This window comes from Odocoileus virginianus, chromosome 31 (assembly GCF_023699985.2).
Source record: "Odocoileus virginianus isolate 20LAN1187 ecotype Illinois chromosome 31, Ovbor_1.2, whole genome shotgun sequence".
NCBI lineage: Eukaryota > Metazoa > Chordata > Mammalia > Artiodactyla > Cervidae > Odocoileus > Odocoileus virginianus.
In genome coordinates, this window is record NC_069704.1 from 37,003,947 (window position 1) to 37,031,684 (window position 27,738).

The window sequence follows — 27,738 nt, forward strand, 5'->3', positions numbered from 1 at the left end:
GAGTTTTGTGATAGCTTTAATAGCACAAAATGTTTGTTGCTACAAGTTATACATGGATTGTAAACTGTATATAATGATACAAAGTGCTAACTAAATAGATGAGGAATGCATAATCACTTTGGCTCAGTTAAGTCCGATAATTTCAACAACTGGTTCACTTGAAGATTCATCTGACTGGCTAAATCTTCAGTTTTCATTGTTTAGGAGAGTCAATGTTTTTACTGCAATCAGAATAACTTGCTGCACTCGTCAATGTGCAAGCTTGTGCAGTTTTGCTCTTGATTATATTTACAAATATCTTACGCCAGTTTTCATCAAACATAGGAAAAGGAAGCCTGCCTTTTTGTCCCCAAATTGTGAACAGGCATAAAGCTTTTTAAACGATCTTAAAACATGTCAACTGTTCATTGTCCAGTTCTCCTTTCCAATCACACAATCTGGCTCCAATCAAAACAAATCTGGGGAGGAGCATAAACATTTATCCCACACATTAAGATTATTGATAAATACTGCATGATTTCATCTTATGATTAAGTTCTACTGTGATCGTGTATTCATGTTCTAAGTAATAGTCCAAAATTTCACAGCTATTTGAAGAAAAGGGGCAGAGCTACATTTATTTTCAATGTTGGAAAACAAACAAAACAAAAAACCCCCACAAATGTACTCAATCACACTCCTGATAGGATTACTATTGAATTTCAAAAGAGAGTCCTGTGTTGTCTGTATAAACTTGCTTTCCTCTAATTTTACTTTTCCCTCCCATGATACTCAATGTAATACAAACTGTGTATCAGAACAGTTTAGCTCTTTAGTTCGGTTAAGTTTACTGGCCTTTCCAATTTTATTCAAGGCTTTTCAAAGTCCAACAAGCCAGCAGATGTACTTTCTTCCCAAAGAAAAATGAAGACTTGAAATAAATAGGTTACAGAAGGCAAATCAGGTGTTATTAGATTTGTGAATAAGACAAGGAAACAAGGCCTAATAAACAGACGGCCGAGACTGTTCAGACAACAAAAACTAGAAAGAAAACACCAAAGAATTCAGAAGACTACCTGGATACACCGTCTTCCTTAAAGATATCCAGATGTATTCTTGAATAAAGAGATCAGAAACTTGTTTGTTTGTTTAAGCTATACGTTATTTTCCACTATAACACATCAACTTTACAAAACTTGATGTGAGAGAGAAGACAGTTTCTGCAAACTAGCACACCTGATGGTTCAGAGTGCTTTTGTTCAAGTCAACCTGGTTTCCCTATGGTTCTCTAAATAGTCAATGTCTATACTATAAACAGTAATTATTTATATATGACACATATAACAGCATCCCTTCAGAGTCATGCTGTGTGTTCAGAGAGCCAATAAACCTCCTTGAAATAAATGGTAACTGATGCTTTCTAACAATTTGGTCCTAAAGCTTCACATCTGAGAAATGAACACAGAAGTGTATCATGAGAGGAAGTTGTTGAGTGTTCTGGGACTTGCGGAGCTCGAACGGAACTGGAAAGATGGCTACGGGAGGAGGAAGTGGCCGGCGCCTGTGGACTCACAGGGATCGGTCAGGCAGGCTGTGTGGTACCCACGAGAAAGGGAGTGAGCAGGAGAAAACCAATGGCTTCTCTTCAGAGCTCTGTCAACTGTTCCCACAACCCAGGTCTGGTTTTCCAAGTTTCCCAAGAGCTTGAAATAACTCTGAGACAACTGTCTTCAGAGCTGAAAGGCTTCAGAGTGTAAGTGATGCTTCCTAAAACAAGAAGCCTGTATTTATACCACAAATTGGAACTCATTCCAAAGCCTCTTGGGAAAAAATTAAAAAGGAAAGAAAATTCCAAGTCGTGAAAAATTCACATGCAGCTAATAAACATAAAAATACCACACACACACACACACACACACACACACGCACAAACCCCCAAAGCAATTTCATAGATTTCTAGGCCTGAGACATTCCTTACCAGAAATAAAGATTCTACACTATAGAAAAGACAGCATTATAACCTACTAGTATTAAAATCTGCTAATGTATTCTAGTTCTTGTACTTTATACCTATCATTTATGTAGCCTGCCTCCAACAAATTAAAATGGCGCCATTAAGAGGCTTAGACAAAGAGTGGCTCCAAAGCTGGTTTAAAATAACTTTTTATTGCCCAGGATATTTTTTTCCCTTGTGTTGTATTTTGTCTGTTTTATTTGTTTTTGTTTTCTTTTTTCATAACTATAAATTCAAGCTTAGGGAAGCTTGCCTTTGTCTTGGAAAACAAAACAACAAAGCTTTCATATCATTTGTAACCTGGTCTCCTCTGAAGAGACAGGTGGGGTTATCTTGCAAGAGGAAGATTTATACCATGAATGGTGCAGGCCTAGATCTGGTGGTACTGAGAGAAGACAATGGCATTCTTGACAAAATTACAATCTGCTGGTGGCGTTTGCGGAAAAGAAGCCCTTGCAAATTTCTAAACGACAGTAAACTCTTATTAGGAAATTCTAAAGTGTTTTACAGGCCAAAAGGGGAATGAGGTTATTAGTAAAATGCCTCAACAGAGTTGGAATAAAATACTGGATTTGAGAGTTACTGGAACTTGGATATGTAAAAAGAGGGTGGAGGTTGGGTCATGCTTACAATGGTCTCAAGTTCAAATAAACTACTGTGACAAGACACCACTTCACAAGTCACACGCTGGCCCAGGGACTCTTCTCTTCCCTTAGTAGGTGCTGGCAGAAGGCGTGCTCAGTCGTTTTCCAATGTAGATGCTGAAAGGGAAACAGAGTGTGCGTGTTTCATCTGTTTCAACAGCTCTGTACCGACCTGGCCACAGACTGAACTGTTCAAAGGAACGTCTTCAGCCGTTTGCAAAAAAGGGCTCTCTAAGAGGTCTACGTGCACGGTTCCCTGACACCCTGAAATCATTACTGACTTACCTGAAGCCAGTCACCAGCCAGCTAAACTGGTTTTATGTGGTTGTGTTTACTCGTGGGGCAGGACTGGACAGCACAGGGCAGTGATTAGGCAGTCAAGCCAGGGAGAACAGATGCTTCTGATGAGACAAGCAGAGCCAGCCTCCTCTGAGGTGGTCTGCTGTGGTGCACAAAAGATTCTACCGATATTTAAGCTAAAAAATACAGCAATATACCTAATTACAAAGCTGCCCGTGCTTTAAAATGTTCTAACAGCTTAATTCTTTTTTAAAATACTGTTTCATGATTCTTTTCTTCTCTTTAAATTTATTTACTTCTAATTGCAGGTTAATTACTTTACAATATTGTGGTGGTTTCTGTCATACATCAACATGAATCAGCCATTGGTAATGCATGCTCCCTGCTTCTTGAACCCCCCCTCCCCCCCACTCTCACCCCATCTAGGCCGTCACAGAGCGCCGGGTTTGAGCTCCCTGCATCATACAGCAAATTCCCACTGGCTACTGGTTTTCCATATGGTAATGTCTATTTCCATGCTACTCTCTCCATTCGGCTCAGCCCTCCCTTCCCCTGCAGTATACCAGCTTAACTCTTAAGGGCCTTGTATCACTTTCCCACACCAAGCAGCGGTTTTACCCTTATAGAACTGAAGCAGAAGTGAAGGGAAGGGAAAATAGAACCAGCCCACACCCCAGTGTAATGAAACTGTCATTTTTTCCTACATTTATTTTAACTGTGCTGGGTCTCAGTTGCAGCTTGTGGCATCTTCCTTGCAGCATGCTGACTTTTTAGTGGTGGCATGCATGTGGGTTATCTAGTTTCCCAACTGGGGACCAAACCCAGGTCCCTGCATTGGAAGCTTAGAGTTCTACACACAGGACCCCCAGGGGTGTCCCCCAATAATACTTTTCAAAATCCTTTTTTTCTCCATCTGGTTATATCAATAGTTACACCAGCAAAAGAAACAGTCCAAAGATTCATAAAAGCAAGATAATTCAAGGTACAAAAGCCAGCCAACCTTCTGAGGGCAAATGAATTGCTGTGCAGTCAACCCTGGGGTTGGGGGAGGAGCCTGAGCTCTGAGCCTGCCCCCACACCAACCACACACAACTTTTACACACTCCCTGTTCTGCTGGGTGCTGAGGCTGTCCTCACCCTCATGGAAGCAGGCACCCAGAAAGACGGAAGAGGTGTGTGAGACAGCCAGGTGTGTTTCCAAGTTCACGACTGTGAACATCTCTCCCACAGGCTGAGCTCCTTATAGGGAAGTTAAAAACTGTGTATCTTCTGTGCATTCTACATTGAAAATGACCCACTGGGCATGCTCAAAGAGAAGGCCGGATACATCCTGAATATAAGTAGAAGCAAGTGCCTAACTCCTAAAATACAGGGTTGGCCAGAAAGTTTGTTTGGGTTTTGCTCACAAGATGTTACGTTAACAACAAACTTTCTGGCCAACCCAGTATTTAAAAAATATATTTCCTCAATTGTTCAAATTAACAACAAAAACAAAAAGAATAAAGAATTTAAAAGGCATGCCAGAAAAATGAACGAATTATAGGTAAATGTGCAGTCAGTTTTAGAAGAATTAAAAAAAAAAAAAAAAGACTGTAAGAAGAAAAGAATCGAACTAACAGTATCAACCAATTTCCCAGTTTCACTCAAGGACTATTCAAGAAAAGTGTGCTTTCCCACCTAGGAAAAAGAAATATGCACACCAACCCCAGCTTTACACACTCAAGGTTCATCTACTTTCAAACTCAGCTGATTCTGAATAATTTATAGACAACAGCAACAAAACCCCCCAAAAAAATCAAATACAAAAGAGTTCACTTAAAAAAATCATCATTTAGGGGATTAAATCATAGAAACAACTTGCTTTCAAATGAGGGGAAAAAACTCTACTATTACAAACCCCTGTTGGGACAGGTGTACCCCGCTTTTCGAAAGTTTGGTTTCCACCACTTCACTACGGAAGTTAGACCTACATAAGTACCTGTTTTTGCTCACTGAAAGAAATCTGAAGAGGAGTTTCACTTATATTAAAAAAAAAAAAATGCAAACGTGAAAATACCACTCAGGACTGGTTTTGAAGAGAGCTGTTAGGGAGACAGGGCACCCCACGCAGTGAGAATTGCCCTGTCAAGCAAGCTCCTTCCTAGGGACCACACTCAGCATCTCAGCACCCAGCCTCCAGAGATTTGAACCGAGTCTGTGTGCTTTATCTCAAGGCATCTTGCACCCGCTAGCAAGATGTGTCCTCAGGTGACCGCTGCTTCACCTTATACCGTTTCAGCTTACGGAAGGTTTCCTAGAAACATTCTACTTTCAGAGAGTGGGGAAGGGTGGGGAGAACGTGTGTATCAATAGTGTATCAACTCATTCTTTTAAGTTCACTCCACTTGTGCTAACATATGAAAAGGAAAACACCACACACTGCTTTCACATGTATTCCTTACATCCTGAAAACAAAATCTGTGCAGAAAATGAATGGAAAAAACTTCAGCCATTGACCAGTACTTACCCGAGCCCCAAAGCCAGAACATGGGAGAGGAAGAGAGATGGAATGAACACCTTAAGAAACTCTGCGGAGAAGATGCCCCCTTTCTTCATGGCTCCACTTTTCCTCATGCTTAAGGAGACGGAACGTTTAGGGTGCCTGAAGTGGAACTCCCTGGGGGAAGAAACGCAGAGGGGATAAATGGATCTCAGGTGCTAGCGGGCCCACACCACTACACTGCGCCCACTGAAAAGGGACATGGACCGACTCACTTGGGTGGAATGTTTTCAGGTCTACTGGACCAGTCGGACACCCAGTCTACGCTTTTCTTCAGAGCATCCACTTCTTTTTCTCCTTCTGCAACTTCTTCTTCTGACTGTAGAGGAGAACGCACACTTTAAAAAAGGAGAAAAGGAAGATAGAGCCTTCCTACAACAGAAGACAAATATGGACAGAAAATACACAAGAATCATAAACTTGGGCATCAGTAATTTTTATGTAAGCAACATGCCATGTTTCTAAAAAGCCATAAGATCAGAGTATTTAATATCTTAAAAAAAAAAACCAAAAAACCTTGAGTGAGTTTCACTGTGGTTATATAAACATAAAATGAACCTGAAACTTGAATTATATCTCAATTTAAGAAAAAGAATATGAATCTGAAAAAAGTGTACATTAGGACATAATGTTAACTGAAGTGTGGAAAGCATTGATAATTGTTGAATGTAAGTGACACGTGTATGGATGGCCATCATAATAGGCTCTATTTACTTTTGTATGCATTCAAAAATGCTCATAATTAAAAACTAAAAGGAACATATCAAAAAGTATACGCTAACAAATAGAAAGGAAAAAAACTGGGAGAGGCGCTGCAGAAACAAATAATTTAAATAATTATTAACAAATAATTTAAAATAAATAGTATTTATTAAGCATTTACCAAGAGATAAGTATCGATCTAAGCACTTTCCATGTACTAACCTCTACTTAAAACAACCGTATTAAAAAAAAGGAACTATTACTATTCCATTTTCCATATGAGGCAACTGAGACATAAATAACCACCTAAGACCGTATGAGTAGTAAGTAGCAGGGCCGTATCCAAACCCAGGCAAACTGACTCTAGAGCCCCCACTCTTAGGATTAGGTTTTGTTTTATTCCCTGGAAGGAGATTATAGTTTTTAAAGAAACTGCTATCCAAATATTTCCCAAAGTTTATTCAAAACTGGTGGCACTACCGGTAAAGAATCTGCCTGCCAATGAGGGGGCACAGGAGACGCTGGTTCAATCCCTAGGTCGGGAAGATCCCCTGGAGAAGGAAACGAAAACCTATTCCAGTATCCTGGCCTGGAAAACTCCATGGACAGAGGAGCCTGGCAGGCTACAGTCCATGGGGTCACAAAGAGTCAGACATGACTGAACAACTGAACAACAAACTACATAAGCCAAAAGTTTTAAAAAGTAATTTATTTAATACTGAGTAAGAATCTGACATCTTTCATATCAAATCTTTTTCTTGCTAATGAGAACCTAAACTTTCGGCCTAAGAACAATCAAAATTTCCAATAGCTTCTCTTTCAACAGAACCCACGGGGATGAACAATTTCTGAAAAATGACACATTTATTTATTCAGTTTTCAGGAATATGAAGCTATGACCCGAAACCAAAGGGTCTCAAATGACCCGAAACCAAAGGATCTCAAAGCTAAGAATTATTTTGATGTTCTTTTGTTTGGGCAGACTTAACTTTTTGACCCAAACTTTCATTCTTTTCAGTAGGTAGTTATGAAAATTCTCTATGAAACAGCTGCCCCAGGAAGGTAACTTCAGAGAATCTCTAGGTACAGATGGCCCCGTTTGCTGTCAAACTGAAATTAAATCCCTGTGGATTTTTGCTACTCTGGTACTATCCCTCTTAGTTCCGCTGGGCTTGACAAGTTCCACAGAATGACACGATGTAGCCTTTAGGATTAAGCTTGTTCCCACTGGGTTTTGAGATGACTGGGAACCATGAGTTGGCTCTCTGGAGTAAATCTGAAAACACTAAATCAAAAGTGATCAACCGCTACAATTTACTTAGGGATCAGTCTGTCACACAGTATCTCATTCAACACACTGTGGGTCACTTCAGTTTCTAACCTTGGTCTCAATCAACTCTTCTAAAACCACTCAAAGATTTAGATTTAAATTTGTGAATAAGGTAATATTTCATACTTTCCAAAAGAATGAAAATATAATAAGATTTTATGCTAATTTTTAGAGATGATGATTTTCAGACTATGATTTAGGGAAAAGAAAAAACAACAAACAAAACCCTGATTATTTTAGAATGCTGACCTTAAGAATAAGGGCTGTAACCTTTCCTTACTCACTACCCTTTGCTTACTTTTATTAACCTTAAATTTACCAATTTTAGGCTTTGACTTGCCTTCTGATTCTTAGAATTTTAGAATACTGTAAAAATGTACTTCATCTGATGAAGTGAGAGTTGAGAGTCATGCCTTTATCCAAATCAATACCCCTCGCCCCACATCTACATCTATCATGATAGAAGATTCTGATCATCACAGTGCGTCATCATGTCGAAGTCTCTTACTTTCTAATCGCTTACATTTCCCTTCTCTGGCCCACCCCAAGCTCTCTGAGGCCTCTAAACACGGATATTGAATTCCATCCCACGTACAGATAAACCACAGTTTCACAGGAGAGAAAAGGCAGGCATTTTCAGTGTGTGTTACCTTCCAACCCATGCTGGCCTCTTTGGTCCCAGAAACACATTGAGAATTGCCTCTGAGAGACAATCTGTGGTCTATTTTCTGCTACAAACGTGAGATTCATGAGGACCATCATCCTAAAAGTCCAGTTTGAACAATCTTTCTCCTAAACACGTTACACCCTAGGCTTCCCTGTACCAGGAACGACTTGCCTGACACGTCTCGGTTCATTCTCACAACCTTGTGAGCGCTCCTGAAATCAATCCCATTCATCAACTTACTTTAGTTCAACAGGGGCCACAGGCCCAGACAGCCGGGGTGTCAGCCCTGGCCTATCACTTACTTCCTTGGGGATCTTAGGTAAGTAACTTAATTAAGACAAAGCTTGGTTTTTCCAGTTAATTCACGGGGATACATCACCTCTTTCACTGAACTGAAAATAATGTGGGAAAAACTTTAAAAAATATTCTAATAAATGAGTGTGGAGATTCCTTTAAAAACTGGAAATAGAACTGCCATATGACCCAGCAATCCCACTGCTGGGCATACACACTGAGGAAACCAGAATTGAAAGAGACACATGTACCCCAATGTTCATAGCAGCACTGTTTATAATAGCCAGGACATGGAAGCAACCTAGATGTCTATCAGCTGACGAATGGATAAGAAAGCTGTGGTACATATATAAATAGAATATTACTCAGCCATTAAAAAGAATGCATTTGAATCAGTTCTAATGGGGTGGATGAAACTGGAGGCTATTATACAGAGTGAAGTAGGTCAGAAAGGAAAACACCAATACAGTATATTAACGCATACATATGGAATTTTAAAAGATGGTAATGATGACCCTATATGCAAGACAGTGAAAGAGACACAGATGTAAAGAACAGACTGTTGGACTCTGTGGGAGAAGGCGAGGGTGGGATGATTTGAGAGAATAGCACTGAAACATGTATATTATCATATGTGAAACAGATCGCCAGTCCAGGTTCAATGCATAAGACAGGGCTCTCAGGACTGGTGCACTGGGATGACCCTGAGGGGTGGGAGAGGAGGGAGGTGGGAGACAGGGTCAGGATGGGGAACACATGTACACCCATGGCTGATTCATGTGAATGTATGGCAAAAACCACCACAATATTGTAAAGTAATTAGCCTCCAATTAAAATTTTTTAAAAATTCTAATAAATGAGCACCTTTCCTTTGTCTTCCTAAAAAGGCTAAAAACGTCATATATTCTTCATGTGGACAATATAAAAATATTCAATAAGAGCAAGTAACAGGCCTTTGTTAACTGTTTTTAACTGTTTCCTAACCCTAAGCTTCCTTCCCATTTATGAAAAAAATTCATCCTTCTAAACACTAAAATAATTAAATGATCTCTTCTTCAATTAAAAACAAGCAATATAAAAAGTTTTTTGAAAGTGTAAGTAAATTACACCTATTGATTTCTCCCTTACTAAGAGTCCTACTCTGAAGGATATAATGTTTTTCTACAGGAGTTAGGCTGCTTCTCAAAAAACATAACCTGGCTTAAATAGACTGATCTGATTGTTAGCATCACTTACGCAGTGCTTGATGATAACCAGTGTTCTTTTAGGTTCTTTTAGAGATCACACTAGCGATCCTATCACAATCTGACAAGAGACCAAACTCTCTTCTCTCCTGAATTTCACAAATTCCTTTCAAATTCTAGGATGGATGCAGTCAGCTCTAGAATTCCACTTAAAATACAATTCTCAGGTAAGCCTAACTGTACACCTGCCACCCCATGAGCCAGGACTGTTCTCTTCTGTGGTTGTCAGTTACCAGGTAGATCATTAGGGGGAAAAGGTATGTATGGAGGGGGAAGGAGGTCTAATGTCAGATAAGTTTAGGAAGCAGTCAGCTCTCAGTATGGGTGGGTCACACATCCTCGAATATGGAAGCTGACTGCACTACCAGTTTACATAAGGGACTCAATCATCCGTGGACTGGGGTGTCGGGGGTAGTGATGGTGGTCCTGGGACCAGTCCCCTGAGAATACCGAGGAATGCCTGCACTTGGTGGAAATCAACAGACTTCTTTACTGCATGAATTTCCAGAGTCTTTAATGTGCTTCTCGTGCCCTGGTACCACTGGAGAGGGAAGGTGAGTGAACCTGGGAATTGCAGTGTATTTCCCAGATATCTGACTTCAGAACTACCTTATGGAGCCTCCCATCGAGCAAATGTTCCTCAAAATGTTTTTAGGGAACCACTAACTCTAGACTTTCAACTTGTCTGTATAAAAGGCTATATGGATGGAGACACCTAACTCAGGGAAAAACTGAAGCAAACAGCTAATTTCACGTCTCCATCCTGGGATTCCTCAGTACACTTTTTCACCCCCACATCCCCCATGGAAGCTTCATATAGTCTTCTTGTTAGCTACAGCTAACTGCACACAACAAAACTGATGGACAGAGGCGAGCAATTCTACAATCACAGCAGCCAGCTCCCTGCATGAGTGCCTTGGGGCTACGAGCTTCTCTGCAACATAAAGCTCATTGTAAAATCGTTAGTAGTCAGTCCCCTAGATTTTCGAGGTTTTAGAAAACAGCACAAATGAAGCACAGTCAACATAGGGAGAAAGTGTGCAGCTTCTCAAACAGAAAGAACACTGGGTGGATCCCAGGTAACATGCAAAATATTTCCAGTGCAAAGGGAGCCAGGACACTGCAGAGAGAGCCCCACAAAACGGCTTTTGTTGTTAGCATTCACTGAAATACTCACTCAACACACATTCTTCAGGTACCTGAGCGTGGGAGGAAAAAAACAATGCTTCCTGTTCTCAGGAATTTGCACTCTGACACTGGGAGGTGATCTGACATGTCAATAAAGTCAAGGGCTGGTTATAAACATTCTACATTATCAACATCCATTACTTATTTATCAAAGGTTTATAATAAAAACCTTTGTAAGCTTTCAATACTATATTCATCTATATTTACAACAGTGTCAACTCCTAGTGAAACAATATTTAACTTCTTTACCTTAAGGAACTTGGTGTGTTTAATTTAGGAGAGTTTTATCTCTTGCTGCTGAAAATCACTGCAACAGTCACTGACTTGATTTTAGGTGCAAAAAAAGCTTCACACCTGGTTCTACAACAACTTTCATTTATTCTGTGACCTTAAATAAGTCATCAGTCTCAGTTTTCAAATATTTATAAACCTGAGACACTAGCCTGGAATACTGGAATGATACAGACAAAAGAATTTCCCAGTTCTTTTAGATGACAGGATCCCAAATTCTGGGTTGTAAAGGAGCACATTCATGACCAAAAGCATTAAGTAAATTTCAACATGAGAGCCTCAGTAAGTCAAAACGGCTTCAAACTATTTTTTATTTTAATTTTTTAATTTTTTTTAAACTATTTTTTAAAGTCTTCATATTCTTTACTATATTTTAGCAAACCAGACTTATTTAGGGATTTGCATATTCCTAATTACTGTAAACCACAAAATTAAACACACACATACACACCTGAGAGCTATGGTCCTTGCTTGTGTGCATTTCCACATCAAACATGATCTGCCCATCTTCTTGTGGGGAAGGGCTGGAGGAAAAAGTCATTGAGCTGTTAGTTTTCTTTCAATTTGTCAAATAAACCAGCCTCTACTGGATATTAGAAATTAAAGGTTACAGTCGCATCGCTTTGAAAAAGCAGCAAATCAGAAAGTATACCATAATGCTGTGTAATAAAAATTAAAACTGAGCACTCTTACTGTCCAAATGATCTAGAATTTTTCAGTGGTGCTAAATTCCTTTGCAATGATAAATATGCGATGGAAATATCACCCAAAGACAGAAGCCTGTCACATTTTCTTATTTTTACTCTTTTCCCCAGTAACGGTAAAAGGATCTTTAAATTCAGAAACTCCAGTTTGGGCTTCTTTTTATCAACGCTCTCTCATCATTAAATAATTCACCAGTTGTTCTCAAAGTGTGAAAGCAGCTCTTAAAGACTCTTTCAGAAGGTCTGTAAGGTTAAAACTGTTTTTACAACACCACTAGGATTTATGTGCCTCTTTCATGCTCATTTGCTCATGAGAGGCCAGTGCAATTTTCCAAAGGCTGCATTATATATAATATCATGACAGAGTGAATGCAACAGCACGTGAGAATCCAGCTGTTTTCTATTAAGTCAGATATTAAAGAGATGTGCATAAATATAAAATAATGCCACTATTCTTACAAATGTCTTGGTTATGGAAAACAGTTATTTTCTGTTTAAAAAAGTTACTTATGGTAATGTTTGTTGCTTGGTATGGTAGGTTTGTTATCATTGACTGAATGAACACATACTTTTTTAATGCTCTGTTTTACTTTCTCTACAGTAATATCAAAACATACAACCCACATAAATAAAAGCCCTCTGGGTCCCTCATAGTTTCACAGGTGTAAATGAGTACTGGGACCAAGAAGTCTGAGAACCACTACTTTACTGATTTTTAGAAATATTAACTCTGAGATATTGCAGAGTGAATTATAAAAGCTTATAACAAGTGATAACCTTTAGCAACTACAAGACGTAGTCCAAGAATTACAAACTTTTAGACAAAGATACATGATCGTGAGTTGTACTGGATACAACAGGTGAACACAACGTGGTAAGTGCTATTCTGAGTGGCATTGATGACTCCTTATGTAACCATAGCGAGTCACTGCATCTTTCACTCACAACCCACCTCCCCACATTTAAACTCAAGTGGGCGTGAAGGATGCTCCAGGCTTAACTTGCTCAAAGGAATTGATGATGACTATTAGAGCTGCCAAGAGCATGTGTATGATGGTAATACACAGAGATGCTGGTGAGACTGACTAGGAAGTGAGATCCCCAGAAATGTGTCGGATATTAGGTCTAGGAGTCTTTGACTATTATAACTGACATAAGTGAAGTGAAAATATTAGTCGCTCAGCTGTGTCCGACTGTTTGTGACCCTGAGGACTCTAGCCCACCAGGCTCCTCTGTCCGTGGCATTCTCCATGCAAGAATACTAGAGTAGAGTGGGGAGCCATTCCCTTCTTCAGAGGATCTTCCCAACCCAGGGATCGAACCCAGCTCTCTCGCATTGCGGGCAGATTCTTTACCATCTAAGCCACCAGGAAAGTCCCACAACTGACATAAGAGATTCTACAATGAGGGCAGGAAAAGGGAAAAGCTGGTTCTATATCAAACCACCATATTAACATACTTAGAAAATTTCTATCTTGAACTGGAGTAGAAATCTCAGGCTATAGCACAGGAACCCAGCAGAATGAGGGCCTCTTATCCTCAATGTACTGTCATTAGGCTGCTAACACTGCTGAATTCACAGCCATAGATCGAGCGAGGGGCCAGCCTCACAGAGCCACGATGATGAGGACAAGGCAGCAAACGATCAGTCAAGAACCCCAGAGAAGCACTGCTCTTCTCTACACTCCTCTTACCACGCAAGCCCAAAGTAAGCTTGCTTAGATTAACACTCAGCGTTTCACTGACTGGCTGAGCCCAACAGCATTATTCTGTTCGGAATAATCTGGTGTGCATTATTATCCTGGCTCATATTAGGATCAGCTAGGAAGCTTTTAAAATTTTCTCCTGTCTGACAACAGGATGAGAATCTCTAGGGACACGGTCTCTGCGCTAGTCTTTTTAAAAGCTCCCGGGGTGAATCTAGTATATAGGTTGGAAACTCCAACAAGAGGCTGGAACAGAAAGCAAAACACATGAAGGTTATTTTCTAACAATCGCAGTGACCATCATGTTTGTTTTAGTCGCTAAGTCATGTCTGACTCAGTGTGACTCCTCTGTCCATGGGATTTCCCAGGCAAGAATACTGGAGTGGGCTGCCATTTCCTTCCCCAAGTGGCAATCATATAGCTACGGGATAATTTTTAAATAAACAATATACATAGGGACTTCCCTGGTGGTCAAGTGGTTAAGAATTCGACTTGCAAAGCAGGGGACGTGGGTTTGATTCCTGGTCCGGGAACTAAGATCCCCCAAGTTGCAGGACAACTAAACCTGAGCGCCACAACTACTGAGCCTGTGTGCTCTGGAGTGACCTGATGTAGCCAAATAAATAAAGAAATATTTAAAAATAAATATATAAATATTTTAAAATAAATTTTAAAAAAATACACGTAAGGCTGACTCATTGGAAAAGATCCTGATGCTGGGAAAGATTGAGGGCAGGAGGAGAAGGGGACAACAGAGGATGAGATGGTTGGATGGCATCATTGACCTGATGGACATGGTTTTGGGTGAACTCCGGGAGTTGGTGATAGACAGGGAGGCCTGGCGTGCCGCGGTTCATGCGGTAACAAAGAGTCGGACACGACTGAGCAACTGGACTGAACACATAAGTTAACTCTGGAACTAATAGCCAACACTCCTAAAACACTTCTGCCTACAAGAAACAGTTCGTAAATTTCAAGTATAGACACATTGGCAATTTTGATGACATGAGCTGTAAAGACGTTTTTAAATGTTCAAGTGTTAGATATCCCCAGAAAGCATCACTGAGCGAGCATCTGAGGCCTCCTCTGAGGGGTGACTGGTAACCCAGAGCCTGAAGATGAGTCAGTAAGAACAAAAAAGTGTCCAAGAGCACCTACCACACATCAATTAACATGTTTAGAAACCCAACTGGAACATGTTCACAGGAAGATGAATTTGTATTAGATCACAAATATAACTGCAACCCCTGGTGGTCAGAGGTAAAGAACCTACCTGCCAAGGCAGGAGACATGTGTCCCATCCCTGGGTCAGAAACATCCCCTGGGGGAGGAGATGGCAACCGACTCCAGTATTCTTGTCTAGAGAATCCCATGAACAGAGGAGCCTGGTGGGCTACAGTCCACAGGGTCGCACAAGATCAGACATGACTTCTTGACTAAACACACACATAAATGACACGAGATGACCAGAAGGGCGGGCAGGGGATCTTTGCTCTGCTCAATGACAGCACCAAGGGAACGGCAGGCTAAAGGACTCGCCAGTTCCCATGATCCAGGGTTGCATATTTGAACATGTAATAAAAGCCTTATCAGCAGGCCCATAACCAGCAGAAAACTTCAGAAGCTCATCAGTGAGTCCCACAACACAAATGCACCATAATATAAATGTGATTCACAAAAACAGACTTCTGCTGGAGCTCCTATACCTGGCGGCAAGCTGCTCAGAGGCACGCCATCTGCTCGTGACAAGAGCCATCCTGGCTCCTCAGAAGCCCAGGGACATGTGAGCGATGTGATGAGGTGCTGGGGGTGAGGGGCGTGCCACTCAGACCAGCCCTTTGTGGCCTCAGTAAAGGCCGTGGGTCACCGTCATGCAGGAACTGTGAATATGATTTAACTCTTGATCCCTCTTTTCTACTTTTTTCTGGTAAGAAACAACAGGTACTATGCACAATTTTTACAAAGTATAAAAACTCTGAAGAAGACCGATGGCCAGCATTGCATCCCCTACAGATAATCACTGTTTACATTTCGAGATGGCTCCTTAATCTATTTCCTGTGTATCTGCATTTTCTATATGGCCAGTGTCAGTGAACTCTCATTAGCCAGATCATCATCCAATACCCGAAAGTGCTAATACTAGAGCTGTCAGCAGTCTAAGAATTGTTTGATATACTGCTAATGTCATTTAATTCCTAGTCCCTCTGGAAAAAAGAGAAGGCTGTACTGAGAAGTAAACTAACAACTCCGTTGCAGTCTCCTCATATATATCTGTACTCTGAACTCCCTCAAAACAAGCAGTCCTTCATCAGAAGAACTACTTTCCCCAAGCCAAATACAGGAAAAAGAGAAAACTTTTGAGCTTTAAGGAAATTCAATAGCCTTCAAAATTAACTATCTTTACAGACCCTGGTTGGTGCTTCCATCAGACAAATACTGGTATAGCTTGAATCAGCTTGTAGTTCCTGCAACTCAGACATTTACTGAGTGGCTACCATATGCCAGCCCACGACTGTCAAGAGTGAAGCTGGACTCCCGCCTCTTAAAGCCTCAAACACTATATAAGGGAGGACAGATCCGTACAAAGGTAACTGTATTCAAGGCAGAAAGAGACCTGTGAAAGGACAAAGGAAAATCGGAGAAAGATTAATTCTCTAAGTAAACATCTGTATCACTGCCTGATAAATATCGGAAAATGATACAGTCTGAAGAAGGAAACTAACGAACAAGTGGCAACTCATGTCCTTGTCAGCTGGCTGGCTGATTTATACACATGCTGCCAAGAAATCGGGAGCTGTATTTCTGTCAAATGAGGATAGAAGCAATTTATTTTGCCTAATGGGAATTAACACGGCAGCCCACCCGTGTCCGGAACTCCACCAGAACACGGATGTCACTCACCTGTCGCAATGAGAACTGCCTCTTGAACTGCTCTGTCCGGATTCATGCTGTGCGTCCAGAAGAATCTTCTCCATGTCCCCATTGTGGATGGAGGATGAGGAGGGCACGTGCTCCAGCCCCCCATTCTTCCCATTGCCATTATCATTGCCATTGCTGCCGTTCATGGGGAGCTCCACCCAGGAACCTGTTGGACAAGTCAGATAACTGCCGTCAACCACAGCAAATGGCAGGCTCGAGCGTGCACGTACCATGCGGCCATGGTGAATTCAGATAAGGATTCTGGCTCGCCTGGAACCAGAGGTTCAAGTATTCTCAAGAAAATAAACAAGGAGCAATAAAAGTCGCCAGATCTTCACCGCTCTGTTCCTGAAGGTTCTTGTGCAATCTACCGAGGTAGAAGCAGTTGGAACTCTAAAATGAGGAACTCAGAAACGCATCTTTCGGCCAGTTTTCTTTCTGGTTAAAACTTACCTACAATAAACACTGCAGGAGAACTTTTAGGTTGCTTTTCAGAAAATAAATAGCTACTTTATTACTAGATAGAATACTTACCTTTAATATTTTAGTTACATATGTATGTATTTTCCATAGTGTGCCTTTATCTAGTTAGTTGTCTAGTCTCCATCTGGCTTAGAAATTTCATAGTTTATCTTAGTAGTTAGCAACTGTGCCCTAACTAGTATAAACAACTGAGAAGCTCCTGGAGAGGCAACTTTAGCCGATGGTAAACATGTCAATTCCTGTGCGAGTGTGGAGCATAAAAACGAACGCAGCTGGCTCTTCGCTACATCAGGTGAGAATGCGAAAACCTCTAAAAAAGCCCTCCCGTCCCACACATCAGCTTCTTCCCTTCTTTTACACCTTGTTCTTTCCACTCCTTCTCCTTCCTCTATGCACTCAACATACCTTGCAAACGGCTTTTCTCTCTTCGCTCCCCCAAGTTCCACCGCCTAGGGTTTTCATGAAGCCAGCCAGTGCGGGGGGTCAGGGGCGGACTGCGCATGGGCACGGAAGGAGGGCGGGGCCACGGGAAAGGGGCGGGGCCCTGGGCGTTTGGCTTTGTCTTGAAAACATGGCTCTTGAAAACATGAGTGCCGGCTACAAGGAGGTCCTTTAATTTTACTAAGAATTGACAACAATAGCCAATAAGGCAACTTCACAACAAAAGGAGAGAGTGGTACATTTTTTCTCATAATTTCCATGCCTTACAACAAATTTTGTTTTAGAAAAGGTAACCATACAAGTTGGTGGAACCGTTCCTGTAAACTCCAAGCAGAAGTGTTGGAGAGAGTTCTGTGGCTCAGTCTCCTACCAGTAAGTCAGAATAACAGGCTCAAACCCTAAACTGCACCCTAAATGAGGTAATGGCTGATCCAGACCCAGAAGTGAACTCAATATCACCGGTCTACAAAGGAAAAGCTCAAAACGTAGCCCTGGCTGGAAATATGACTTTCCCACTTACTGTAACTTCAGCTGCCTCATCTGTAAAACAGAGATGATAACAAAGTACCTTCCTCCCAGCGTTGCTGTGCGGACTAAACAGAGAAATACAGGAAAAGTGTCTCGTAAACAGGAGATGCTCGTCTATGCACTAGTTAAGAGTTGATATTTGTAATGTACAGTGTTTGCTCCAGAAAAATGAAGTTCCCTTTTCCTTCCTTTCCCTCCAAGGCAGTCCCAGTGGCTGTCAGAATCCCATCACCACCACCACGTCTTTGGCACTGTATTGTCAAACAACACAATTGTGAGAAATCTCCCAGGTCTTCTTCTGTCCACACACAAAAATGGGCACAGACTGGACAGTACTCAAAATGGATGAACAAATTCCACTAGCAAAGCTAAGAAAGATCTAACATTGAAGGTCATTTAACTAAATGCTTATGCTTGGAGGGCATCTGGAGTGCGCAAGAAATACACTAAAAGCATCCTTAAGTTTACAGCTCTGTCAAAACATTTTCTTTCCTAAAGGCAATCAACCCAGAATATTCACTGGAAGGACTGACGCTGAAGCTCCAACACTTTGGCCACCTGATGCAAAGAGCTGACTCACCGGAAAAGACCCTGATGGTGGGAAAGACTGAAGGCAAAAGGAGAAGGGGGCAGCAGAGGATGAGATGGTTGGATGGCATCACTGAGTCATGAATTTGACAAACTCAGAAAGATAGTGGAGGACAGATAGGGGAGCGTGGCGTGCTAGAGTCCAGGGGTAGCAGAAGTCGAACATGATTTAGCAGCTGAACAACAACAAGCAAGTATTCTAACTGAAAAGAGTGACAGAGAAAGGTGTACGATGAACAAACTGTTTTGTTTTCTATTCCCACTCTTTTCTAGGACTGAAAAAGCCTAATTTATACCAACAGGACCAGTTCTTCTCATTCAGAAGCCCAATGTGACAAATAAACAAAAAGCCAGAGTTGCTCTGGTAGAAGTAGAACGAAGGAACCAGGAGTTCTAGAAGGATCTCTGTGAAAGTCAGTCTTCCCTAAAATATAATTAACATTCACTGGAAGCAGCTGATCGGGAGAAAAAAGGCTGTAACAATATCAGGGTTTGGAGACCTTGCTTTTTTTTGAAGGACTTCCAAACCCGTATGCAAATTCCACTTTCTACATTAATGTATGTAAGTAATCAGAGTGTAGGAACTGGAAGAGACACACCTAGAAGGCCTTGGTGAAAATGCCCTGCAAATGCATTAATGTGTGCGCGCTCAGTTACTCAGTCACGGCCCCCAGGTTCCTCTGCCCACCGATTCTCCAGGCAGGAAGATTGGAGTGGTTCGCCATGTCCTCCTCCAGGGGATCTTGCATCTCTTCTGTCTCCTGCACTGGTAGACGGGTCATTTACCACTAGCGCCACCTGGGAAGCAACCACCTCTACTGCGTGAATATTATCTCAAAGGAAGAAGAAGCCTGTGGCATAAGTCCTGGTACTATCACCAGCATGTATAATATGTTTATAGTCATCATAAACAGCATGATGACTATAGCTAGTAATTGCATTGTGTATCTGAATGAAAAGAGAGTAGTTCTTAAAAAGTTTTCACCGTAAGAAAAAAAATTTTTTGTAACTCTGTGATGATGAATGTTAACTAGACTTAACTGTAGTGGTCACTTCAGAATAAATAAATAAACTCATTATTTTGTACACACGAAACTCATACAATGTTGTATCTCAGTTACACCTCAATTAAAAAACACACACACACACACACACACACACAGGCAGCCTGGACGGGAGGGGATGTTTGGAGGAGAATACATACATATATATGTATGGATGAGTCCCTTTGCTGTCCATGTGAACCTATCACAACACTGTTAATCAGCTATGCTCAAACATAAAATAAAAAATTAAAAGAATACAGAAGGGCTGCCTGCACACAGTGAGAAAACAAAACAAAACACATCCACCTCATAGAGTTGTTGGGAGGATGACAGGAATAATGAAAATACAGTGCTATGTGTTAGTTACTATTATAGTTCTTCTCATTATCTTTTAAAACACACTTATTACAAAAATTAATGCATTCCTTGAAAATGCAAAGAGTACATGAAGGACAAATTCACACCTCTTCCCAACCTCCCATTCCTACTCCTAAAGGAAACTACTTTAAATAATTTCATATACAGACTTCCAGAAAACACTTCATTTTTTGTGTTCTGCTTTTACAAAAAAAAAAAAAAAAGGAACTGTATTGCACCCACTTTTCTGTAACTAGTGTTTCTTACCTAACAACTTGATGTTTATCAATGTCAACATATGTTGCTTTACCTTATTCTTTTGCATTGCATCTCATCATAAACATACACCATGCTTTAACCATTATCCAAATGGCAACAGCCAATCATTACCCAAGTGACTGTCTCTTAATATTTTGTTATTACAACCAGGACTTCCGTGAACATTCTGCCAAGAAATCTGCCAATATCCATTAAAAGCCTTAAAAAAGAAGATTGCCATTAATTCTTAATTCTCTTCCAGTAATACCATCTATGAAAATACTCAGTGCAGAGCAAGTTAGACACAGATATCCATTAAATGTTTACATAGTAGCTTTATCTTTTGAGTAAAAATGAAAAAAGGCAGACTTGTCTTTCTCAATAGATGAACTACACATGCCTTTTTCTCATCACGTACTTCATTCCTGATTTGCAGCCTCAGAATTCCTGCCTGGTCTAAGGTTACCAAGTCCCTTTATCCTTGGAAAGGAAACAAGGCAAGATATGAGCATTGTGCTGTCCAAGTATTACAAAGTTGAAAGAAAAACCTCAATGAATTCTCTTCCTAATAAATAAGCTTTAAAATTAAAAACTGGAGGCTCTATTATGTTAAAAGACTACTTATAAACTAACCACGGTTCTGTTGCGTCAGGTTGCACATATACACACTACAGGAGCTATTTTCTAGTTGAAGTGTGAGAACTGCTAAGAGGATTCAGAGATGCATGCCTCTACATTGTATAACACAGTTCACTGCGAAGGCTGGTCCAGTAATTGTGATTACATTCATGACTGCATGGTGTGTTTACTCTTTAAAATTTTATAATCACCAGTTCAATCTCTTGCAAGAAGGGAAGTGGGAAAGTGAGAGAATGTGGGGAGAGAAGGAAAAAGAGTTTTTCTCATTCTTTCCCCAATTTTTCAATTCCATGTGCAACTCATTCTAACCCAGGGTAACACATTTCATTATGTCTTATTTTCTTTCCTCAAAACCTTTCTTTTACTTCAAGTACCTGATGCTGGTATCCAGCTGAGAACGGTCACTGACATTTTTCTTTAAAAACAACAACAACAACAAAAAAACGTATTATAAGGCACTTAAGTGTCACGTATCATAGCCTTAAAGGCCTTCTTGCAGTACTGGGGAACCATGTACACCGGAGCTGAAGATGTTTAAAAGATTAAAAAAACAAACAAAAAAAGCCTGTACTGCCTACATGAAACAGTAACAAAAACTGGATTACTACTGTAATTTTCCTCATCTTACCTACTAAATTTTATGACATAAATGTCAAATATCCTAAAGAAATTTGATAGTTTAAACTAAAAGTAGCAACTGGAAAATATTATTTTAACTTTGGAAGTAGTTCAGATATTGCTCCACTGATTTGTAATGAAAGCAAACAGTCCCTCTACACGGAGAAACTTTTTTTAAAAAGTCAGAGAAAGGTTTCATTATTCCAAAAATTTCAGTAATTTGCTATTAAAGCTCCGCTTTGACCCCTGAACTAAAGATAAAATCCCAAGCCACAGATTATCTGTACAATGAGTTCATCTCCTGTTTTTCAGACTTGTGCAACTTTGCCCAACAAAGAACTTCAACTTATCAGCAATTTGGGTAGTATTAGATGCCTGAATAAGTTGTTTTCCAGAATGTCCAAAAAATCACTTGAAGGAATCAATAAGCCTTCTTGTTTTGTCCAGTCCAGATTTGTATATCGGGCTTAAAAAAAAAAAAAAGAGTGAAAAGCAAGAGAAGCGTAATGAAATGTGGCACCATCTAAAAGCTTTTTAATAACATTTCAAAGCAGCTCACCCTAGCTCCAACAAAATACTTTCTATCTAGCAGATTTCCCGAAGCAACATTTTGATACTACACACACAGGCTGAGCATCCCTGCACTTCTGTAACAGCTAATACAAATGTTATCAGCACCTGATTGGTCAAGGACATCGAAGACCTCAGGGGTCTGTCAGGACAGAGAGGAAAATGATCACATGGAGTGCAACCCCATTTTTCTGTTACAAGGCCAAAGGCAAAGAAAAATTCCTTTGCTTTCTGTGATGTCAGGGACATATACTAACCAAACAGCTAATGTGTATCACAGAAAAACTGGAGCGCAAACAAGAACCAGTACACTACAAAGAGATCCATAGGCAGCTCACCTCTGTACATTAGGTAGGATAACACAGGGAATAAATAAGAAACACACAAGATCAGGGGATTGTGGGCCACTGAAGAGGAGTGTCCTGAAAGGAACACGAGATCGGGTGAAAGTAAAACCTCAGCTCTAGGATTTAGCCTGTGGTGAACTTGGACAACACACCTGACTCTAGACTTGTTTCTCTCTTTTTAAATTGGAAGTATAGTTTACTTACAATGTGCTAAATTTTGCTGTTCAGCAAAGTGGCTCAGTTACACACATAAATATATACTCTTTTTTACATTCATTTCTAATATGGTTTATCCCAGGAGACTGGATAGAGATCCCTGTACTATATACAGCAGGACTTTGTTGTTTATACATTCTAAATAGACCTGTTTCTTTACCAGTAAAGAGCAGTGGACAGCTACTGCTAATGTTTCTTCCTATTTTAAAATCACATGCTTCTAAGAGAGTATGCTTAAAAAAAATTCTTAATTAATAATTTTAAAATGCATATTAATATGTGAGAAAATAACATTAAAAGACAAAGAAATTAATCCTAATTTACTGTGGGAAATAATACATAAACCTTATATTCCAGAACATAAGACACTTCAAAGTTTTCGAGAAGTCAACATTTAAGCAATCACTTAATCAAAAGATGGAGCAAGAACAATAAGCATTGAAAACATTTTTAAAATACTTAAATTCTATCTCAATATTGTGAGGAAAACAACTCTCTTCTTTAAAATAATTGTTGGGCCATGTTGAACACCTCTCCCTGATCAAAGATCTTGCAGTGCTTTTAAATGTCATTTAAGCATCCAACTGATTTTTAAATGACTTTATGTGGCCATATGCTAACTGTCCCAACTACCTCTTTCAAAAGGTAAATTACAGGAAGGTTAGGCAAGAACCTTCCCAAGAGTTTCAGCGAGCTTTAAAGGCAACAGGGAAAAACCTCAGAACAAGACGTCTGAGCACCAGAATGTTAGGAAAAGCAACTGTATTTGGTCGTAATTCGATATTGGCATTGATTTTCAATAGCCCGCTTTAGCACATTAAAAACGAATGAGTTTTCAATCCCGTTTCTGAATATCCATTGCCCCAGACGCCGAGATCTGTGCAATCTTGGACGGTTCAAGAGGCTGTTCAAAATCAGGTTTACAGGACACACAACACGATCGTTAAAAAAAAAAAATTACTCGAGCAACTCTGAAACATCTTTTTTTTTTTTTTTTTTAAGTAGCATAGCCTCCTCACCCCCCACCCTCACGTGATACGAGTAACCACTAAATTACCAAATAATTTTCCTGGCCAGCCTGTGCTAACAAAAGAACGCTACAAGAGGGCTCACGTTCCGAGCCCAGGGGAAAGGCCGACCCAAAGAGGTGGGGTCAGCCGGGCCTGGCCCAGGCTGCCAGCACCCTTGACCTCCCGCCCGCCCTCGGCCGCCCCCTCCTCTCGGCCCGCTGCCCGCGTCCATCCCCCAGCGTCCCAGCCGCACGTCCCCATCTCTGCCCACGTCCCCTTTGCTGCCCGCTCCGCCCACCCTCCCTCCCGCGCCGCAAGGCCCACCCCTCCACGCCCCGATTGGCTCCTCTCTGGGGCCCACCACAGGTAAGATCCACTCGACCCCCTCGTCTTCCCACCCAACTATCCTCCCCAACCGCGAACCCAAGCCGTTCCCTATCCAAGACCCCAGGAGGGAGCGGAGCCAGGTTTGGAGGAAGACAGAAGCGACTACTCCTGACCGGTGACGGGAGCTGTCAGTCACCCGCACATCCTCGGTCTTAACCAATGGGCTGTCTTCTCCTCCCGCCCCCCGCGCGGAGCTGGCGGCGGCGACCCGAGCAGCTCCTCCTCCCCCATCCCCTTTACCGAGTCCGCTGGCCCAGCACTCACTGTTGAGGCCGGCAGGCGGTGGCAGAGACTGTTCGCCTTCCTCACAGTTATTGTTGTTGTTGTGCAGGGGCGGCGGCTGTTCTACTAAGTGAGACGACATTGTCAGGAGGCTGGAAGAGCTGCGGCCCCGCAGCAAGGACCGTCTCCGGTTCTCCGGCAGCAACACAACAAGCCGAGTCCCCCGCCCCCTTTTCCGCGCCTGCGCAGCCCCTCCCCCGCCCTGACGTCAGGACCCGCCCCGACCACGTGAGGACAACACAAGAAGCGACGGGGCGGGGCGGGGGCGTGCCCAGGCGAGCAAGGTACGTGGAGACGCGGGAGTCGCGCTGACGCGCGCTCCAGGAATGAATTCCTGCGTGTCATTGACTGGCAGGATGGAGTGAGGTATGCGGCTGTAACTGGGATAGAGGATGAGGAGACGTGTAATGAGGAAGTGCAAGGCCCTCTGGTGCTGACACGCAGGTCTCCCACACCTGCGGGATCAACATTGTTTTATCAAACCCGTGAGCATTTCTTTTTTAATTTCCGTAAGGACTCCAGATATTTACCTGTAAATAGGTATCGTGGTGACAGAAGGGAAGTGCCTCCCCGTCATAAATCTAAAATCAAGCTAGTGGAACACTGACACGCCAAATAAGGAACAATATAAGGCAGGCCAGATTTTTTAGTTGTTAAACAATTTTTTTAAAAAAAAAACCATAATTACAAACAACACGCAATCAAATGGGAAATTTCAGGAAAACAGAGAAGAATATAATCACCTAAATCGCATGACTTGGCCCATTCTGGAACAGGACATGTGAAACCTTGTTTGCTATAGGTGGGTTGACTGTAAACCATGTTCCTTGACCCTCCATCTACGTCCTATTTCCGTGTCTTTGTCGTTTCCGTGGTCTCATTTATGTGTGGCATCTGTTTCTCTCGGTCTGTCATTTGTTTTTTTAACCTTGTTTCACTATAGTGGGTTCTCTAGTGTTAGTCGCTCAGTCGTGTCGGACTCTTTGCGACCCCATGGACTGTAGCTCACCAGACTCCTATATCTTATGGGATTCTCCAGACAAGAATACTGGAGTGGGTTGACATGCTCTCCTCCAGGGGATTTATCTGACCCAGGGGTCCAACCCGGGTCTACTTTGCAGGCAGATTCTTTACCAACTGAGCCACCAGGGAAGCCCAGGATTTCACTATGCTGAGGCAATCGGATCTGCTATTTTTATGACTTGGGAATACCCTCACACCATGATTTTAAATCTATTCCCTAGAATTTTTTTCTAATAGGTTGGATTTTTATACTTATACTTTAGTCAATCTGAAACTTATTTTTGTATGTTGTAAATTGCTTAACTTCAGTTCTTCACAGTTGATCCAACAGTATCTCTTAAGCTATCCTTTTGACACTGATTTGAGAGTACACCTTTATCCCATATTGAGTGAGTGAGTGGAGTTGCTCAGTCGTGTCAAACTCTTTGCGACCCCATGGACTGTACCCTACCAGGCTACTCCCGCATTACAGGCAGACGCTGTACCATCTGACCCACCAGGGAAGCCTTATCACATTTTAAATTTCCACAAAAACAGGAGTTCATTTCAGTGTCTCTACAATATATCTATCAGATAACTGTTAGAGAAAGTCTCTTCTCATTTGTCCTTTAAAATGTTTTTATGACTATTTAATTACTCTTCAGATGAACTCTGGGGGGATAATTGACATATTTACAAAATTGTCTTCCATTCAGATACTGATATCCCTTCATATTCTGTTTTTATTAAAATTTTTCAAAGTCGTTCTTCAAAAAGATCTTAAACATTTCATCTTTTTAAGTTTTGGTATGATCTTATGCTTATTAAAAAAGAAAACACAGAAGGTTTCCTTTTCTGTGGTCTTAAGTAGATAAAATTGAAATTACCTTTCTGTTTCCTCTAAGGAAACATTCAGATCTAGTGTTTTTAGCAGGGAGGGGGTAAGCTCTGGTTCTGTAGGATGTTACCTTTATTTTTTATGTTATTTGGAATCTGTTTTCTCATAATTATATTACCTAATGGTATATCTATTTTACTGGCTTTTTTAACCCAATTCCTTCTTTCTAACCATATGATCCTGAAATCCTTTTTTATTAGCTTAGTTGTTGTTTGGTCGCTAAGTCCTGTCCAACTCTTATATGACCCCACGGACCGTAGCCTGCCAGGCTCCTCTGTCCATGGCATTCCCCCAGGTAAGAATACTGGAGTAGATTGCCATTCCCTTTTCCAGGGGATCTTCCCAACACAGGGATCGAACCCCCATCTCCCACATTGCAGGTGAATTCTTTACCACTGAGCCACCTGGAAAACCCTTTATCAGCTTACTTGAGATATAACTCACATACTCTACAATTAACCTTAAATGGGTTAATTAAGTTCACAGCTCAGTGTTTTATTTACAGAGTTGTGCAGCCATCTCCACAATCTAATTCTCAACTTACGTCACCTCCAAAAGAAACCCTATGCTCATTAGTTATGTCTGATTTTTCCTAACTTCTTAGATTTGATACTTATTCATTATTTATTTGGGTGTTTAAGAATTTTTCTCTGTTCAGGGTGTGTTTTCGTACTCCTTCTAGTTTGGCCATTTCTCTTAGGTTTTCTTTGGCGCCTAATTTATGGTTCCATTTGGGAAATGTTCCATGAATATTTGAAAAGAAGGTATGATTCCTATGTTGAAGACAGCACATTTGATGTATCTGTTGGAACTACCTTAATAATTATTTAAGTTTTTTAAATTTTTTCCTCTTTCTGTGGATTTCAAGAGGTCAGTATTTCACTCCCGATGTTTCTTTCTTCTATTTTGTTGTAATTGAGGCTTCACTATTTGATGCATAGATATTCATAATTGTGTCTTTATCATTATGAATTGGTCCTAGTTTTGTCTTCAGTCCAACCTTGTCTGATATTAAAATCATGATTCTGGGTTTTTTTTTTTTTTATTATTGTTGTTGATGTTTTTGTTTAGTTGCAACATTTTGATGTACTTCTACCCATTTTTTTTTAACTTAAAAAAATTATTTATTTTTGGCTGTGCTGGGTCTTTGTTGCTGCATGGACTTTTCTCTAGTTGTGGCCAGCGGGTCTATTCTCTAGTGGTATGCAGGCTTCCCGTACCGCAAGAGAAGTAGCTTCTCTTGTTGCGGAGCACCGGCCCTAGAGCACAGACTCAACAGTTGTGGCACAGGTGCTTACTTGCTACACGGGAAGTGGGCTCTTCCCGGACCAGGGATTAAATCCGTGTTCCCTGCATTGGCAGGCAGAGTCTACCACTGTGCTACCTGGGAAGCTCAGCAGCTAAACTTATTGTGCACTTAATCTGAGCCAGACTTTATGACTATCTCATAGAGCTAATTTCCTATTTAATCCTCCCAACCATCTTAGGAGTTAGGTATTGTCACTACTTTATAAATAAGAAAACCATGACACTTTCTAAGTACCATA

General features: G+C 41.1%; 1 protein-coding gene and 1 long non-coding RNA gene across 5 annotated transcripts in view; one reads left to right on the plus strand and one right to left on the minus strand.

The window, feature by feature from the left end:
• BNIP3L (BCL2 interacting protein 3 like) lies at positions 1–24,477 on the minus strand. 3 transcript variants are annotated; one of them, XM_070459645.1, is made up of 6 exons: positions 24,274–24,477; positions 16,504–16,687; positions 11,644–11,716; positions 5,692–5,795; positions 5,444–5,593; positions 1–2,754 (listed from the first exon to the last, which is right to left on the minus strand). In XM_070459645.1, the coding sequence occupies exons 1-6, from the start codon at positions 24,371–24,373 to the stop codon at positions 2,706–2,708; spliced, it is 660 nt and encodes a 219-aa protein (XP_070315746.1). In that variant the 5' UTR covers positions 24,374–24,477; the 3' UTR covers positions 1–2,705. The 3 variants fall into 3 exon arrangements, with proteins under 3 accessions (XP_070315746.1, XP_070315745.1, XP_020725320.1); XM_070459644.1 differs by having other exon boundaries at positions 24,250–24,477; XM_020869661.2 differs by lacking the exon at positions 24,274–24,477 and adding an exon at positions 17,410–17,428.
• LOC139032467 (uncharacterized) overlaps positions 24,470–27,738 on the plus strand; it is a 5,612-nt gene continuing 2,343 nt past the window's right edge. The window contains exon 1 of one of the 2 annotated variants that reach the window (XR_011485019.1): positions 24,470–25,093. This is a non-coding gene — a long non-coding RNA (uncharacterized lncRNA). The remainder of the gene's footprint in view (positions 25,094–27,738) is intronic. The other variant, XR_011485020.1, reaches the window with a different exon arrangement.

Bases quoted from the DNA above. Each gene is read 5' to 3' on its own strand.
- BNIP3L (XM_070459644.1), bottom strand. From the start codon at position 24,373: ATGTCGTCTCACTTAGTAGAACAGCCGCCGCCCCTGCACAACAACAAC. The intron at 5,796-11,643 runs GTGTGTATGTGT...TCTCCTCTACAG, and splicing joins GCAAGGACCATAGCTCTCAG to TCAGAAGAAGAAGTTGCAGA. The intron at 5,594-5,691 runs GTGAGTCGGTCC...TTCTTCCCCCAG, and splicing joins CCTGAAAACATTCCACCCAA to GGAGTTCCACTTCAGGCACC.